Source organism: Rhinopithecus roxellana, chromosome 10 (genome assembly GCF_007565055.1).
Source record: "Rhinopithecus roxellana isolate Shanxi Qingling chromosome 10, ASM756505v1, whole genome shotgun sequence".
Classification (NCBI taxonomy): domain Eukaryota; kingdom Metazoa; phylum Chordata; class Mammalia; order Primates; family Cercopithecidae; genus Rhinopithecus; species Rhinopithecus roxellana.
This window is the reverse complement of record NC_044558.1, coordinates 25,860,568-25,875,861: the sequence shown is the minus strand read 5'-3', so window position 1 is coordinate 25,875,861 and position 15,294 is coordinate 25,860,568. Positions and strand designations below refer to the sequence as shown.

General features: G+C 42.4%; 1 protein-coding gene across 2 annotated transcripts in view; it reads right to left on the bottom strand.

The window, feature by feature from the left end:
- STAB2 (stabilin 2) overlaps positions 1-15,294 on the bottom strand; it is a 174,751-nt gene that overhangs the window by 79,897 nt on the left and 79,560 nt on the right. For both annotated transcript variants that reach the window (XM_010357279.2, XM_030939845.1), the window contains exons 25-27: positions 14,072-14,230; positions 8,419-8,514; positions 6,653-6,748 (exon numbers count right to left, since the gene is read on the bottom strand). In XM_010357279.2, coding sequence (XP_010355581.2) covers positions 6,653-6,748; positions 8,419-8,514; positions 14,072-14,230 — 351 coding nt within the window. The remainder of the gene's footprint in view (positions 1-6,652; positions 6,749-8,418; positions 8,515-14,071; positions 14,231-15,294) is intronic.

Genomic DNA, 15,294 nt, shown 5'->3' with positions numbered 1-15,294 from the left:
TTCATATCCAGCCAAACTAAGTTTCATAAGTGAAGGAGAAATAAAATCCTTTACAGATAAGCAAATGCTTAGAGATTTTGTCACCACCAGGCCTGCCTTATAAGAGACCCTGAAGGAAGCCCTAAACATGGAAAGGAACAACCACTACCAGACATTGCAAAAACATGCCAAAATGTAAAGACCATCGAGGCTAGGAAGAAACTGCATCAACTAACGAGCAAAATAACCAGTTAATATCATAATGGCAGGATCAAGTTCACACATAACAATATTAACCTTAAATGTAAATGGACTAAATGCTCCAATTAAAAGACACAGACTGGCAAACTGGATAAAGAGTCAAGACCCATCAGTCTGCTGTATTCAGGAGACCCATCTCACATGCAGAGACATACATAGGCTCAAAATAAAGGGATGGAGGAAGATCTACCAAGCAAATGGAGAACAAAAAAAAGCAGGGGTTGCAATCCTAGTCTCTGATAAAACAGACTTTAAACCATCAAAGATCAAAAGAGACAAAGAAGGCCATTACATAATGGTAAAGGGATCAATTCAACAGGAAGAGCTAACTCTCCTAAATATATATGCACCCAATACAGGAGCACCCAGATTCATAAAGCAAGTCCTTAGAGACTTACAAAGAGACTTAGACTCCCATACAATAATAATGGGAGACTTCAACACTCCACTGTCAACATTAGACAGATCAACGAGACAGAAAGTTAACAAGGATAACCAGGAATTGAACTCATCTCTGCACCAAGCGGACCTAATAGACATCTATAGAACTCTCCACCCCAAATCAACAGAATATACATTCTTCTCAGCACCACATTGCACTTATTCCAAAATTGACCACATAATTGGAAGTAAAGCACTCCTCAGCAAATGTACAAGAACAGAAATTATAACAAACTGTCTCTCAGACCACAGTGCAATCAAACTAGAACTCAGGACTAAGAAACACAATCAAAACCGCTCAACTACATGGAAACTGAACAACCTGCTCCTGAATGACTACTGGATACATAACGAAATGAAGGCAGAAATAAAGATGTTCTTTGAAACCAATGAGAACAAAGATACAACATACCAGAATCTCTGGGACACATTTAAAGCAGTGTGTAGAGGGAAATTTATAGCACTAAATGCCCACAAGAGAAAGCAGGAAAGATCTAAAATTGACACTCTAACATCACAATTAAAAGAACTAGAGAGGCAAGAGCAAACACATTCAAAAGCTAGCAGAAGGCAAGAAATAACTAAGATCAGAGCAGAACTGAAGGAGATAGAGACACAAAAAACCCTCCAAAAGATCAATGAATCCAGGAGTTGGTTTTTTGAAAAGATCAACAAAATTGACAGACCACTAGCAAGACTAATAAAGAAGAAAAGAGAGAGGAATCAAATAGATGCAATAAAAAATGATAAAGGGGATATCACCACCGACCCCACAGAAATACAAACTACCATCAGAGAATACTATAAACACCTCTACGCAAATCAACTAGAAAATCTAGAAGAAATGGATAATTTCCTGGACACTTACACTCTCCCAAGACTAAACCAGGAAGAAGTTGAATCCCTGAATAGACCAATAGCAGGCTCTGAAATTGAGGCAACAATTAATAGCCTACCCACCAAAAAAAGTCCAGGACCAGATGGATTCACAGCTGAATTCTACCAGAGGTACAAGGAGGAGCTGGTACCATTCCTTCTGAAACTATTCCAATCAATAGAAAAAGAGGGAATCCTCCCTAACTCATTTTATGAGGCCAACATCATCCTGATACCAAAGCCTGGCAGAGACACAACAAAAAAAGAGAATTTTAGACCAATATCCCTGATGAACATCGATGCAAAAATTCTCAATAAAATACTGGCAAACCGGATTCAGCAGCACATCCAAAAGCTTATCCACCATGATCAAGTGGGCTTCATCCCTGGGATGCAAGGCTGGTTCAACATTCGCAAATCAAGAAACATAATCCAGCATATAAACAGAACCAAAGTCAAGAACCACATGATTATCTCAATAGATGCAGAAAAGGCTTTTGACAAAATTCAACAGCCCTTCATGCTAAAAACGCTCAATAAATTCGGTATTGATGGAACGTACCTCAAAATAATAAGAGCTATTTATGACAAACCCACAGCTAATATCATACTGAATGGGCAAAAACTGGAAAAATTCCCTTTGAAAACTGGCACGAGACAGGGATGCCCTCTCTCACCACTCCTATTCAACATAGTGTTGGAAGTTCTGGCTAGGGCAATCAGGCAAGAGAAAGAAATCAAGGGTATTCAGTTAGGAAAAGAAGAAGTCAAATTGTCCCTGTTTGCAGATGACATGATTGTATATTTAGAAAACCCCATCGTCTCAGCCCAAAATCTCCTTAAGCTGATAAGCAACTTCAGCAAAGTCTCAGGATACAAAATTAATGTGCAAAAATCACAAGCATTCTTATACACCAGTAACAGACAAACAGAGAGCCAAATCAGGAATGAACTTCCATTCACAATTGCTTCAAAGAGAATAAAATACCTACGAATCCAACTTACAAGGGATGTAAAGGACCTCTTCGAGGAGAACTACAAACCACTGCTCAGTGAAATCAAAGAGGACACAAACAAATGGAAGAACATACCATGCTCATGGATAGGAAGAATCAATATCGTGAAAATGGCCATACTGCCCAAGGTTATTTATAGATTCAATGCCATCCCCATCAAGCTACCAATGACTTTCTTCACAGAATTGGAAAAAACTGCTTTAAAGTTCATATGGAACCAAAAAAGAGCCCGCATTGCCAAGACAATCCTAAGTCAAAAGGACAAAGCTGGAGGCGTCACGCTACCTGACTTCAAACTATACTACAAGGCTACAGTCACCAAAACAGCATGGTACTGGTACCAAAACAGAGCTATAGACCAATGGAACAGAACAGAGTCCTCAGAAATAATACCACACATCTACAGCCATCTGATCTTTGACAAACCTGAGAGAAACAAGAAATGGGGAAAGGATTCCCTATTTAATAAATGATGCTAGGAAAATTGGCTAGCCATAAGTAGAAAGCTGAAACTGGATCCTTTCCTTACTCCTTATACGAAGATTAATTCAAGATGGATCAGAGACTTAAATGTTAGACCTAATACCATAAAAACCCTAGAAGAAAATCTAGGTAGTACCATTCAGGACATAGGCATGGGCAAGGACTTCATGTCTAAAACACCAAAAGCAACGGCAGCAAAAGCCAAAATTGACAAATGGGATCTAATTAAACTAAAGAGCTTCTGCACAGCAAAAGAAACTACCATCAGAGTGAACAGGCCACCTACAGAATGGGAGAAAATTTTTGCAATCTACTCATCTGACAAAGGGCTAATATCCAGAATCTACAAAGAACTCAAACAAATATACAAGAAAAAAACAAACAACCCCATCAAAAAGTGGGGAAAGGATATGAACAGACATTTCTCAAAAGAAGACATTCATACAGCCAACAGACACATGAAAAAATGCTCATCATCACTCGCCATCAGAGAAATGCAAATCAAAACCACAATGAGATACCATCTCACACCAGTTAGAACGGCAATCATTAAAAAGTCAGGAAACAACAGGTGCTAGAAAGGATGTGGAGAAATAGGAACACTTTTACACTGTTGGTGGGATTGTAAACTAGTTCAACCATTATGGAAAACAGTATGGCAATTCCTTAAGGATCTAGAACTAGATGTACCATATGACCCAGCCATCCCACTACTGGGTATATACCCAAAGGATTATAAATTATTCTACTACAAAGACACATGCACACGTATGTTTATTGCGGCACTATTCACAATAGCAAAGACTTGGAATCAACCCAAATGTCCATCTGTGACAGACTGGATTAAGAAAATGTGGCACATATACACCATGGAATACTATGCAGCCATAAAAAAGGATGAGTTTGCGTCCTTTGTAGGGACATGGATGCAGCTGGAAACCATCATTCTTAGCAAACTGTCACAAGAAGAGAAAACCAAACACCGCATGTTCTCACTCATAGGTGGGAACTGAACAATGAGATCACTTGGACTCGGGAAGGGGAACATCACACACTGGGGCCTATCATGGGGAGGGGGGAGAGGGGAGGGATTGCATTGGGGAGTTATACATGATATAAATGATGAATTGATGGGTGCTGACGAGTTGATGGGTGCAGCACACCAACATGGCACAAATATACATATGTAACAAACCTGCACATTATGCACATGTACCCTAGAACTTACAGTATAATAATAATAAAAAAAAGAAAAATGAATATTCCCTATTCCATTTTCATATTTAATTATATTTTTAGGTATTATTTACACAATTAAACCTAAGTTTTAAGATTCACATTAAATATAGATATGCTTTTCTTTATTATTGCTTATTAGCAGAATTTTAAGTCAAGTAAAATAATAATTTTTAATATTAAAAAAAAAAAAAGACTGGGTTTACTTCTTGGATCTGCCATTTACTGGCTGTGTGATCTTGGGCAAGTCATTTAACCACTGAGAACTCAAGTGCTTTATTTGAAAACGAATATGATGAAGTCTTCTTCCAGGAATTATGAAAATTAAGTGCATTAATTTATGTGAAAATATTTTTTAAACTATTAAATACCACAAAATGTCAATATCATGTCAATATCATGTTCCTATGCAAATTTACATGAAGACAGTAAGTCTCAGTGCTGACTCAATTCCATCTAGTAGTTGAGGTTATTAACAATAGCACATGTTAAAAAGTAAGAAAGTGAATAAACACAAGAGCAGAGATGCCTGAGTAATCCCTTAGAGGGGACATTTTAAGGGAGAGGAGGGCTGAGGTGCACCTGATCTGCTGGTGGGAAGGCCAGAGTTGGGGGGGAGAGAGAAAAAAGTGGCAGGCCTGGAGCTGGGGAGGTGGCGACTAAACTGGAGGGGAAAGCTGTTTAGAAGAAAAACAAGTGGGCTGGGCATGGTGGCTCAGGCCTCTCATTCCAGCACTTTCAGAGACCGAGGCATGTGAATCAATTGGAGCTTGAGGTATGTGAATCACATGGTGAGACTCTGTCTCTACAAAAAATACAAAAATTAGCTGAGTGTGGTGACGCACTCTTGTAGTCCCAGCTACTTGGGAGGCTGAGACAGGAGGATCACCTGAACCTAGGGAGGTCAAGGCTGCAGTGAACCATGATCATGCCACTGTACTCCAGCCTGGGCAACAGAGTGAGATCTTGTCTCAAGAAAAAAAAACCAAAAGTAAGAGCAAAGTCTGTGTGGAGATGCCTGGAGAGCCAAGCTGCAGACTTAATTTTGCTTTTTGTGGGAGGACAGGGACATCGTGAAAGCAGGATTTTAGAGTTTTAGGAAACAGAGTCTGTGGCCAGTGCAGAGAAAATGTTGTGATTTAACGTGCCACGGTCTGGGTGTCAGGAGACAGCTCCTTGGCCTGACTCGGTGAGTAGAAGGCACAGTCGACAGTGAGAGGGGAAGGGTGGCAAGGGCCTCCCAAGAGCAAGGTTCTTAGGCTGAGACTCAGTGCAGGCTGCGGGTCCTGGGAATTGTTAGGCTTGTGATTTCGGCAGAGAGGAGGGGCAGGAACTCAACTGCAGGGAGTTGCATAAAAAGTAAGTGATGAGGAAATTTGTCAATTGGCTTTATTTCTCATTTTGACAAACATTTATAAGCAATGGGACTGATGTAGGAAACAAGACAAAGATCATCTCTCAAGAGTTTATGGTTGTAGGGGGACAAATATCACAAGTTCTCACTCATATGCAAGAGCTAAAAGCTTGGATCTCATGAAGACAGAGAGAGGATTGGTGGCTACCAGAAACCAGGAAGGGAAGGGGGAAGGAGGGGATGAAAGGAAAATAAAGAATATAAATGTATTTATTACCGCTGAACTATATACATAAAAATGGTAAAGATGGTAAATTATATACATATATTTTACCTGATTAAATTTAAAAAAAAGTTTATGGTCAAAATAGAAAAATGTAGGAGCAATGCTGATTTAGTGTGGATCATGCTGTACAGATAGAATGTTCTACACTGGTGGTTAAATATTTGTGCTCTGCACTTGACAGCTATCAGAGCTATCAGCTGGATTCCTCACTCTGGAACTGAAGGGTGTTGGGCAAGTTTTGCTAAGCCTCTCAGTTTACCTGCCTGTAAAATGGGCATAATAGTAGCAGAAGGTTGTTGTGAGATTTAAATGAGGTGCTGCTGCATGGTAAGGACTGAGCAAGGTGCTTGACATACAGAAATGTGTACACACACACACACGGCAGGGGTAAGCAAAGGTTAGCCCAGACAGGAGAGCCCAGTGAACCCAGCAGAGGCCAGTTAGTTGCTCCTTTGGGAAGTCTGAGAATGTAAGCAGGTAGAGTATCAAGAAAGAGAAGTAAGGACTGCTTGGAACACAGAAACTGCCAAATAGAAGCCAGCTGCCTTCAGCCTATGTAAAACATGTGACCCACAGAGCATGTATGTCATTTACGAGAAACAGCTTGCTTCATGTAAAATCTCCTGCAGCAAAAGATATGTCAATAGATCACTTTAAAAACACCTTAGCTACGAGATTTAAGGGTTGTCTTTATCATTGAGTTCATCATAGAGGACTTACCACTGCTGCGTTTCCATAGCACAGAAAGCCATCTCCTTCATAGCCCTCTTGACAAACACAGCTCCAGACACCAGAAGAAGTAGACTGGCAGTTTGCCTGAGAAAACCAAGATGAAAGAAATGGTTACCCCAACAAAAACGTTAGACCTGAGTTACATCTATGAGACAACAGCCTCCATCTAAGGTCAGAACTGCAAATTTGGGGCTGAAAGATGGTAGAAGTAACCCATAGACCCTTTAGTGTTGCAATGAAAGTCTCTTGTCTGCATGTTTGATGCAGCTATTAATTACAATTAAAAATTATTTATTCTCATCCCTGCCAGATTTAGCAAATAAAAAAATACAGGATGCACAGTTAAATGAGAGTTTCAGATAAATGATAAGTTTGAGTATACGTTTGTCCTATGCAATATTTGGGGCATACTTGTGCTGAAAGATTTTTCAACACATACTTGTGTATCTGAAATTCACATTCAACTGGGTATCTGCATTTTATCTGGCAACCCTATGTTGGTTCTTCCAAGTTTTGGAATGGAATGAAACTTGCAATAGCTACTCACATCTGGAATGTCAGGGCTTGGTTGGGCTTTAAATCAAGAAGGAGTGTTAGAGCTCCTTCAGCTTTGCAAAATTCTTGGGTAACCGACACCTTGGGGGCATCGCCCTCCTTATTTTTCTTCTACCAGAATTAGTCCCCCATGCCCCACCCTGCACACATACTAGGGGTGTGCCCTGGCAGCTACGTTCATAACAATCCCACTTCTTGGCCACAGTTGACTGACTCACATGTGGGTACCTGGGCCCAGTTGGGCCAGTTAGATCCTTTCCTCTATTATTTTGAATTGGGACATGGGGTGCTGATAAATTAGAGGGCATCATTGATGATGAGGGAACCATTTACCTCAAGATATACACAGAAGTACTACAAGTTCAGGAAGAGAGAGGCAGAGAGAAAGAAAATGCACAGAGGGAAGTCAAATGAGAGGTCACATCGTCTCAGAGGATGGGGGAAAGAAACTGCTTAGATTCTGGTGATCCTGCTGTCTTCATATGTTCTGGTTCTGGGCTCTTGGGAAGCCTAGCCATACTTCCTGCCTCTGGATTCCCAGAGCTACCCTGGGGGTCCTCCCAACAAATTTATTTTCTGTATGGACTCTGTTACTTGGAACTCCAAACACTGATTAAGGCATCAGACTTCATTGGTTTCTATGTTCTGCTTAGTGATGTTCTTTTGAAAGCATAACCACCTCCAGCCCTAATACCTTAGCCTGATCTTTCAAAGTTGAAGAACAAGGCACCGTGTACCCTTGAATGGGCATTTTCACCGATAACTTAAGTAAAACTCTATTGTGACATTCGAAATGGAAGTCCGGTTACCTCTCAAAGTATCCTTTAAACTGTTGGTTTAGAGGTGCCAGGTTTAGTAAATAAAAATATTGAATGACTCATTAAATTTCAATTTTAGGTGAAAAATGAATTTTAGTATAAGTTTATCCCATGCCATATTTGGGACTTACTTGTGTTTCAGGATTATTTGTTACTTACTTCAAATTTAAATTTAACCAGAAATTCTGTATTTTACCTGGAAGTCATATGTTGGTTCTTCCAAGCTTTGGAATGAAGTAGAAATTGCAATAACTACTCACATTCTGCTTAGAGATTCCCTTTTGGGGGTAAGAGATTTTGTTCATTACTAGGCCAGACAGGAAATAATCTTTCTTTCTCAAGCATTTTTTTTTGAAGGAAAACCAAGGTTAAAAAACTCACCAACGGATGACATTTCCTGGTCTGTTCCAAGCATGAAGTTACTGGTTCACAGTCAATCCCATTTCCTCGAAATCCTTTCTTGCACTCACATTCATTCTATAATTTTAAGAACAGAGTCAAGGGGATGATGATGATGATTATTATTATTATTTTGAGACGGAGTCTCGCTCTGTAGCCCAGGCTGGAGTGCAGTGGCGCGATCCCGGCTCACTGCAAGCTCCGCCTCCTGGGTTTATGCCATTCTCCTGTGTCGGCCTCCCGAGCAGCTGGTACTACAGGCGCCCGCCACCTCGCCCGGCTGATTTTTTATATTTTTAGTAGAGACGGGGTTTCACGGTGTTAGCCAGGATGGTCTCCATCTCCTGACCTCCTAATCCGCCCACCTTGGCCTCCCAAAGTGCTGGGATTACAGGCGTGAGCCACCGCGCCCGGCCTCAAGGGGATTATTGAAAGCAAGTGCCTTCCATGTGTTGCCCTCACACAGCACTGAGAAACGTCCTATGGAAACTGAAGCTGTTTGGCTCTCCCAGAGAACAGGTTAATGTCTTTGCTTGATATGCTTCAAATTCTAGAGTTACTAATCTCCATATTCTACATTACATTTTCCAGTATGATAGTTTCTTGGTACTCTCTTCCTGAATTTATTTTTGAGATGGAATCTCGCTGTTGCCCAGGCTGGAGTGTAGTGGCATGATCTTGGCTCACTGTAACCTCTGCCTCCTTGGTTCAAACGATTCTCCTGCCTCAACCTCCTAAGTAGCTGGGATTACAGGTGTACGCCACCACGCCTGGCTAAGTTTTGTAATTTTTAGTACAGACAAGGTTTCACCATGTTGGTCAGGCTGGTCTCAAATTCCTGACCTCATGATCTGCCTGCCTCGGCCTCCCAAAATGCTGGGATTATAGGCGTGAGCCACCGTGCCCAGCCTCTTCCTGAATTCTTTTCTCCAGAGGGGCCTATGGAGATAGTCTCAGAGAGAACTTGGGCCCTAAAAAGCATCACGTTGGATAGCCTTTCTGCCTAATGAGAAAGGTCAAGCAAGCTATGGGGTATCCACTTGGTGGAGATGCATACATGAGGCCATTGCTAGCTTGTGAGGCACTTTGTTCAATTTATAAACATTTGGCTCCAGCATGGTTTATCTTTTTAAAGCAGCATTCCTGGTAATTAAGGTTTGTGCCTATCTGGAAAGTCTAAAACTTTCCAAGCCAACTAGTCCCAGCTGAGGGCAATCCTAGACATGAGAGAAGTCCCGATCCTCCCCCAGCCTGATTTCTATAATTGTGCACAAGGGCTGATGGGAGTGTCAGGAAAGAGGATAGATGTGGACACACTCAATCTGAGTCAATGAAAGAGAACAAATCCTGGGTTTTTGGTCCATTCTGTTTCTTATAGAACACCACAAAGAGAACCCCCTCTTTTCCCATCTTCCCATCAGGATGTTTTTCAAGTTTGTCTGCAAAAAGGAAGACAGAGCAGAGAGGAGACAGATATTATAGTAGGCTGAACTGTGTCCTCTTATTCCCAGATTCATTTGTTGAAGTCCTGACCTCCAGTACCTCAGAATATGACCTTATTTGGAAATAGGGTTGTTGTGATATAATTAGTTAAGATGAGGTCATACTGGAGTAGGGTGGGCCCTGAATCCAGTAAGACCAGTATCCTTATATTAATAAAAAGGGGGCTTTGGGAGGCCGAGGTGAGCGGATCATGAAGTGAAGACATCAAGACCATCCTGGCCAACGCAGTGAAACCCTGTCTCTACTAAAAATACAAAAATTGGCTGGGCGTGGCAACGTGCACCTGTAGTCCCAGCTACTTGGGAGGCTGAGGCAGGAGAATCGCTGAACCTGGGAGGTGGAGATTGTAGTGAGCTGAGATCGTGCCACTGCACTCCAGCCCGGGTGACAGAGCGAGACTGTCTCAAAATAAATAAATAAAATAAAAGTTGGGGGGGAGTGGAATTTGGAGACAGATACACACACAGGGAGAACAGCATCTGAACATGAAGGTAGAGAACAGGGTGATGTGTCCACAAGCCAAGCAACACCAAGGATTTTCAGCAAAGCACCTGAAATTAGGAGAGAGGAATGGAACAGTTTCTCCTTCACAGCTGTCAGATGGAACCAACCCTGAGGACAGCTTGATCTCAGACCTCCAGCCTCTACAGCTGCGAAACAATACATTTTTGTTGTTCTATGCCACCCAGTTTGTGGCACTTTGTATGGCAGCCCCAGAAAGCTAATACAGACACCAAGGCATTTTGTTCCCTTTTCTCAAGTGCAATCTGCCAACTCAAGTGCGTCAAAAATGAATGCAATCATTTACTGAGTGCTTGGCAAGACATAAGACTGCAGTGAGCTTTTTCACAGTTAAGACTCCTGCAGCCACATTTTAAAGCTAATTTTCTCCAGACCCATGAGCAGGTTCTGCTGTCAGAGAAATCAGAAGGATAAATAGGAAAGCAGCCCTCAAATGCTGTGGAACAACCGGACCATGGGACTTACCCTATGTGACTTTTACAACATTTATCACTTTAGCGTTATACATAGGTTTGTCTGTCGCCTCGCACAAGATCTCATTTCTTCAAGTCTGGCTGAGGGCCCTTGGCCACGGTAATCTCTTACCCTCATCACTGAGCTTAGTAGCTGAGTGGGTATAAGCACTTGAGAAGTGTTGGATGAACAAGCAAATGAATAGATATGGGAACATCTGTTCTCTCTTTTCCTGGAAACTGTACACCATTTGGCTCTGAGGACACCATCACTCCCCCTCTCCCAGTCCACATGATAAAATGTGGCTGGTTCCTCCACCCCAGGGTGGGGTGCAGGGCCTTGGCCTGTGCTTATCACTGCATCTTCCACCCTGGGCCTCCCCGGCCGGATTTCTGTAATTGGGCACGAGGGCTGATGGGAGTGGTAGGAAATGAGGATGGGTGTGGATGCATTCGATCTGAGTCAATGAAAGAATGAATCCTGGGTTTTTGGAGGAAGTTACCAGAAAATGTACTCCATTCTGCTTAACTAAGTATTCCGATGGTATAAGTTGGAGTGGCTGGAGGTCATCCCTCACCCCAGGAACCTGGGAAGAAGCTGAGCCAAGAAACAGACCCTTTTGCTGCATTCTGAGCCCTGAATCATGTTGTGCCTGCAGCCAGATCCATATATGGACTTTAGAGTCACGTGGGCCAAAACATTCCCTTTTTAAACAAGCTTTTTCTTCTTAAGAATTGAAGTAAATACATGTATGAGACAATGTATCACTTTAACCATTTAAAAATGTAAAGTATATTCACATTTGTGTACTTGTGTACTAAATATATTCATATTTGTGTACAACCATCATCACCATCCTTCTCCAAACTTGTTTTCATCTTCCCAAACTGAAAGTCCATACCCGTTACACAGTAACTCCTCGTTCCTCTCCCCACTCTAGCTCCTGGCAGCCACCATTCTACTTTCTGTCTCTATTAATCTGACTACTCTAGGAACCTCAGAGCAGTGGAATCACATAGCATTTGTCCTTCTGTCTCTGGCTTATTTCACTTAGCAACACATCTTCAAGGTTCACCCATGTTGCAGCATGTGTCAGCATTTTCTTCCTTTTTAAGGCTGATTGCTCTTCCATTGTATACATATACCACGTTTTGATTATCCATTAATCTGGCAATGGTCATTGGGTTGTGTTCATCTTTTGACCACTGTGAATAATGCTGCTATGAATACGGGTGCTCAAATATCTGCTTGAGTCCCTACATTCGATTCTTTTGGGTGTATACCCAGAAGTGGAATTGCTGGAGCATATGGTCATTCTATTTTTAATTTTTGGGGGGAATTGCTGTGCTATTTTCCATGGCAGCTGTAGCATTTTACATTTCCACAAGTAGTGCACAATTGAGTTTTCTGTTATAACCGAAAGATTTCTCCCAGACACAGATTTTCTATCTCTGTCCCATTGCCAACTGTCACTCCCTGAGAAGCACCTTCTGTGGTCTATTGAAATAATTAACCCCAGCTGTAAATAGACAGACGTCAATGTCGAGGCTTTGCCTGCGTGTAGTACTTCCATCTCTCACCAGTTTTCAAGAGTGGGAGGTGGGCTAGGGTGAGATCATGCCATGCTCTTAGCCAAGCAGTTCAATTTTTTAACCCTTGCTCCTAAACATGTTCACCACCTTTTTTTTTTTTTTTTTTTTTTGATACAGAGTTTTGCTCTTGTTGCGCAGGCTGGAGTGCAATGGTGCGATCTTAGTTCACTGCAACCTCCGCCTCCCAGGTTCAAGCGATTCTCCTGCCTCAGCCTCCCAAGTAGCTGGGATTACAGGCACGTGTCATGATGCCCGGCTAATTTTGTATTTTAGTAGAGATGGGGTTTCTCCATATTGGTCAGGCTGGTCTCGAACTCCTGACCTCAGGTGATCCACCTGCCTTGGCCTCCCAAAGTGCTGGGATTACAAGTGTAAGCCACAGCGCCTGGCCCATGTTGACCACCTTTTAACCCCCTGTGGGGGTCTCTTTGGAAAGAGACTAACTGTACAGATTACTAACTTTGGTAGTTAGGAGCTCCCAGAGGAGCTCCAACACTTCTGACTGTCTCTGCACAAGTGTCCAGCCCAGCACTGGCCCACAGGAACGATGTTCCATCACTCATTCCTAGCAGAATGGCGAAGTGAATGGGAATGGTGCCTAAAGCCACAGAGGGAAGCCTAAAAACTTCCTTCTTGGATATTTTTAAATAGGGCAGATCTCCATTTGTCTGGGTAAATTCCTCCATGAAGGAAAGGGAAGGTAGGAGGTGGGCTTTACTATCTCATCAAGTTCCACTCAAGCTCCGTGTTTCTCTGATTATTAACTTGTGCACAGAAATGAGAGGTCTGAGAACCAAAAGGCTTGGGGTCAAGTGGGAGATATCATGCTGAGCAAGGTTAGGCTTTCCTCAGGCAGAGCCCTCATCATGGGAAGAAATACATTTCTCAAAGAGCAGAAAATAATTTGTAGGTCTTTAAAAAAGTTCAGCCTAAAACATAAAAGTGAGAAACTGTATCAAGATTCAGAAGATAAGGGGGTTGATTTCAAATCCCAGTTCCCTTCTTCCATGTGTTCTGACCTCCTTAGCCTTGTATTATAAACACACCTGTGGGTCCTACCTGTGGAAAGGGGTGGAAGCAGGTGGGGATGGGTGGGGGGAGGGAGCCTTATCAGTTGCCTGTTTTCTCATTGCCACAATCCTAGTTTAGTTGGTAGCCCCTCCCCTGGAGCTGATTAATTTTTAAGCAGTAGCCTTTTCTGCCTCATTCTCTATTAAATGACAGTGAGTGAAAGTGATCAATATGCTACAGAGATATAGAAATATAAGGTTGGTCCAGGATGGTGACTAAGAGGGCAGCCCTGGAGTCACACTGGGTGCAAATCTTGCACTATTATTTATTTTCTATGATTTATGCAACTAGCTTCTCGTTGCCTCAGTTTCCTTTTCTATAAGATGAGACAATAATACATCATAGCTTTGTTGTGGCAATGAACCCGTGTTCACTGCCACGAATGATTGAAAAAAGCTGCAGTAAGTTCTAGCCAAAGTACTTCTGTCCTGAGGGGAAAGAAAAGTCACTGCATGATTCCTGCTTTCTCTTTGTTCCCATGACATCCAACCTACCTGCCCGGGACCCACGTACAAACAGGTTGCGTTGTCGTGGCAGCCGCCTGCACTGGGCAGCAGGCAGTTGTTGATCTCCAAGCAGTCTCTCCCATTCCCTGTCCAGCCCTGCTGACACACGCAGGTGTGGGTGCCCGTGCCAGTTTTGATGCATTCTGCCTGCAGGAGGAAAAGAAAAAGCAAAGCCTCTGAATCCTCAGCCCAGCCACATGATTCCAAAAGTAAGAGAGAGTTTCCAGACATATGTTCCAGAAGCACATATTTGCATTGAGTGAGGTGGAAATGCTTAATTTACATTGAGATTCATGAAAAGATTAGGTAATTTAAAGAACAAAATTGCTTGGAGCTGGCCAGCTTATGGCCACTAACATCACTGTGTTAGTTATTAAGCCAGGGACTGTTTATATTGTTTTGCAGGTGTAAACCATCATCTTGAGGAAAGTATTGTTATCTCTATTTTATAGCTAAGGAAACAGGTGTTGCCCAAGGTCATGCAGCTATAAAAAGGCATGAACCCAGGTCTGTATAATGTGGGAACCCAAGCTCCACGATATCAGCTCCCGGGCCTCTCAAGAGGAGCCTTGCCAGGAGGCTGGAGGACAGAATGAGAAGGAGCGAGGGGTACAAGATATGGTGTTGAGATGAAGCTCAGGGGGATGGGGTTGGGATGGGGCTTATTCAAAGGGAATCAAAGGAATCTGTAGGCTGGGGTCAGGTAGTTTCATCTAGATTTTATCCTCAGAGCTAGAGGAAATTATGGAAGGGGCTTAAATCTGGGAAAAACATTATCTGATTCACTTCAAGCCACTCTGGCTGTGAGTGGAGAATGCACTGTGGGTAAGAGGAAGTAAAGAAACCAGTTACTAAACCATAGGTAAGGAATGAAGGTGACTAGGGTAGGGTAGGGGTGGCAGTAATTGAAGGGAATTAGTGAAAGCAATGGTAGGTTCTAGTTATACCCCTACCAACAACAGAACTTAGTCACTTGACTCCCCCAGATCCCAGTTTCCTAATCAGTGAAATGATCACTTGAGCCCAGGAGTTCGAGGCGGCAGTAAGCTATGATTACACCACTGTGCTCCAGCCTGGGTAAGAGAGTGAGACCCTGTGTCAAAATAAAAATTCAAGGTTTAAACACAAATGCTTCACACATATGAAAAGTCATCAGACACTGACCTGTGGAATGTCTTTCCTCAGGATTTCCTAAAAAACCCAACCAACCA